This window comes from Panicum virgatum, chromosome 9N (assembly GCF_016808335.1).
Source record: "Panicum virgatum strain AP13 chromosome 9N, P.virgatum_v5, whole genome shotgun sequence".
In the NCBI taxonomy this organism is placed as follows: Eukaryota; Viridiplantae; Streptophyta; class Magnoliopsida; order Poales; family Poaceae; genus Panicum; species Panicum virgatum.
In genome coordinates, this window is record NC_053153.1 from 28,358,785 (window position 1) to 28,361,512 (window position 2,728).

Below are 2,728 nucleotides of genomic sequence, written 5' to 3' on the forward strand. Positions count from 1 at the left end.
CACGGCGGTGGCCGGCGAGCGCGCGGAAGACCAAGGCTGCCAGTGTGAGCGGCGGTGCGGCGGCGAGGGGAGAGTGGCCGGCGGGCAGGACCTCGAGGTCGCGCGCGCACCGGCTGCTGTGGCGGACCTCGAGCTCGCGACGGCGGCGGGCGGACCGTGGCGCCTCAAGCTCGCCGGCCACCTCCTTGACACGCCTCTATCGCGCGCGCAGCTGCCCGCCTCCGCCGCATGCCGCAGGTGGCCCGCTCGCGCCGGCCGCGGCGGACTAGCCCGCATCGGCCATGGCGAGCGCGCAGGGTGGCGGTGGTCAAGCAGGGCGGTGGCAAGCGCGCCAAGCTCCCTTCCATGGCCGCTGCCCCCCCTCCCGTCCGGCCGGCCCTGAGACGAGCCGCAGCCGCCATGGCCGCAATCGCACCATGCCGTGTGGCGTGCGGCGGCCGGGCTCGGCGCGGCTGCGGCTCGGGCTCCGACGACGCCATGGAAGTGGATTCCGTGGAGCTCCGTGCGGTGTCCTCGAAGCCGAGCCCCGACGATGTCGTCGATGACTCCCTTGCCCTGCGCCCGCCCCTTGCTCCTCCGCCGGCGAGATCCCGACACCAGCCATCAGCGAGCTGCGAGGCGTCCCCTCCCCGGATCCCTCCGCCGGTGAGGCGCGAGGTGGGCAGCCCCCTGTCTTCTCTCTCCGGGCGCGGGCGGGAGGGCCAACGGTGGTTGGGGCTGCACGCATCGGTCGAGCGGGCCCCACGTCCATAGTGTTTCCTTGCTCCACGCTGAGCGGACGGGGAGAGGAACGGGAAATAGCATCCCGCTCCCAGTACCCCACTGCGGACGTTTTTCCGCTAAATCGGTACTGGAGGGAGCGGTAGCGGCTCCCTTCCAGTACCCGGTGCGGGTAGCCTAATAGCCATCCACCCTGAAGACCTCTTTTCTCTCGTAGCAAAACATCTAATCTAGACAGCTCCAACTCCACCTAGAGCTAGCTCCACCTAGTGTTTTGGAGTGGAGCTGCTCCAGACAGAGTTAGACCCATGCCAAATAAGTCATTCATGAAATGTTTTGTTACGCAGTTATCTAAAATGTAAGGTTCTAAATAGCCGGCTATAGCTGCTAGGAAGGACAACCGTTATGGTATTTAGCCAGCTTAGCTAGCTATACTCCGCTAAATGCCAGCTATAGCCTGCTAAACTCCGTAATCAGCCCCGCCGCTAAAAGTTTTAGCCAGCGATTTAAAACCATGAATAAAATGCCACATCAACTTTAGTAGATATTTAGGTTGATGAATAAAAGAACCCCTCACAATACATTGTTTCACTCCACCACTTCATCATTTCATTTCACAATCCCTGCTGCTGACGTCAGGTCGTCATACGTGTGTAACTACATGACCTGTGCCATAGCGAGCGTGACCACCAGCAGCAGCTGCAGCAGACGCCGCGACGAAACAGATCCTGCAAAGAGAAGGTCATCACTGAGCCAACGTCGTGTCTCGACGCACGCGTTGCACGAGCGCATACATGAAAAAACGAATCGGTTGCAGTTGAATTGCCTTTCGTGCCGGATGGAGGAGCGGACGGCCCCGACGAGTCGTGGTTCCCCGCCGGCGCCGCCGGAGAGGGCGGTGTGGGCGAGGGCGGCGACGCCGGCGCCTGCGCCGGGGCGAGTCCCAGGGCGGAGCAGCCCTTGCCGAAGAAACCTGAACGGCAGCCAATGCAAAGGCGAAATGAATCGAGTCCGTCCACTTACTCAGACATATATAGGGAGATTCAAATCAGGTTTGGAACGGTTGCAAGTGCGAGCGTCGTCCCGGCCGGACGTGTGGATGCTCACAGTTCTTGACGCAGGGAAGGCCGGCGAGGTTGAGGAGGTTGGCGTAGCCCGGCTGGCACTCGCAGCTGTAGCTGAACGGGGCGGCGCCGGCCTTGCACGCTCCCCCCGGCCCGCAGCTCACGGCGGCGCAGACTGCACGGGCATGCCCACGGAGAGAACGCAACGAAAGGAGGTCATGCTCCTGCAGTCCTGTGCTCGACACGACTGTACAGAGACTAGGATGAGGCAGGGGTGATGAGGCGGCGAGTGACTCACCTTCCATGGGAAAGCCGGGTTTGGGCGGAGGCGGCGGCGTCAGGCTGTGGTTGAAGCAGGCGCCTTCGAAGGAACCTGCAGGCCGGAAACGGTTGTTGGTGAACTGGTCAGCAGCTACGATCCTAACGAACTGGCCAGGGTCGATCAATTCAGCAATTACAGTTGGGGATGACGCAGGGCGAGGAGGAGATGGCCGGGAAGGGCTGGGACCAGCCGGGGTCGCAGTGGCACGCGTAGTTGGGCACGAAGGGGATCACTTTCGGCAGCTCGGCGCAGGTGCCCTTGCCGCAGCTGGCCGTGTCGCAGACCGAGGCGCCGGCGGCGCTGGCGACCAGCGCCGCCGTCAGGAGCAGCAGCCGGACCGCGGGCTCGGACGCCGTCGAGCTTCTCGCGAGCGCCGACATCTATGTGATCTTCTACGGCACGAGACGGTAGGATGTTGGAGGAGCCCCAGGCGGCGAACGGCGCTGGGGCTGGGAGGGCCGGCGGCCGGCCGGCCGGAGAGAAATGTATATGTAGGTTCGCTGTCGCCTCGGATGGAACGACCATGGAGCTAGAAAACGGCCGCAGCGCGCGGCCGCCTAGCTTTCTCGGAGCTGGCAAGGCAGCGCGACGGCGACGCGGGGATCTGTTTGTTTCTTCTTCG

General features: G+C 63.5%; 1 protein-coding gene across 1 annotated transcript; it reads right to left on the bottom strand.

The window, feature by feature from the left end:
- Nucleotides 1-1,170: 1,170 nt before the first annotated feature.
- Nucleotides 1,171-2,486, bottom strand: LOC120688936 (fibropellin-1-like). Its single transcript, XM_039971281.1, has 4 exons — nucleotides 2,243-2,486; nucleotides 2,083-2,157; nucleotides 1,828-1,959; nucleotides 1,171-1,205 (listed from the first exon to the last, which is right to left on the bottom strand). Exons 1-4 carry the CDS (start codon nucleotides 2,484-2,486, stop codon nucleotides 1,171-1,173), a joined length of 486 nt encoding a protein of 161 aa, XP_039827215.1.
- Between the last annotated feature and the right edge of the window lie 242 nt (nucleotides 2,487-2,728).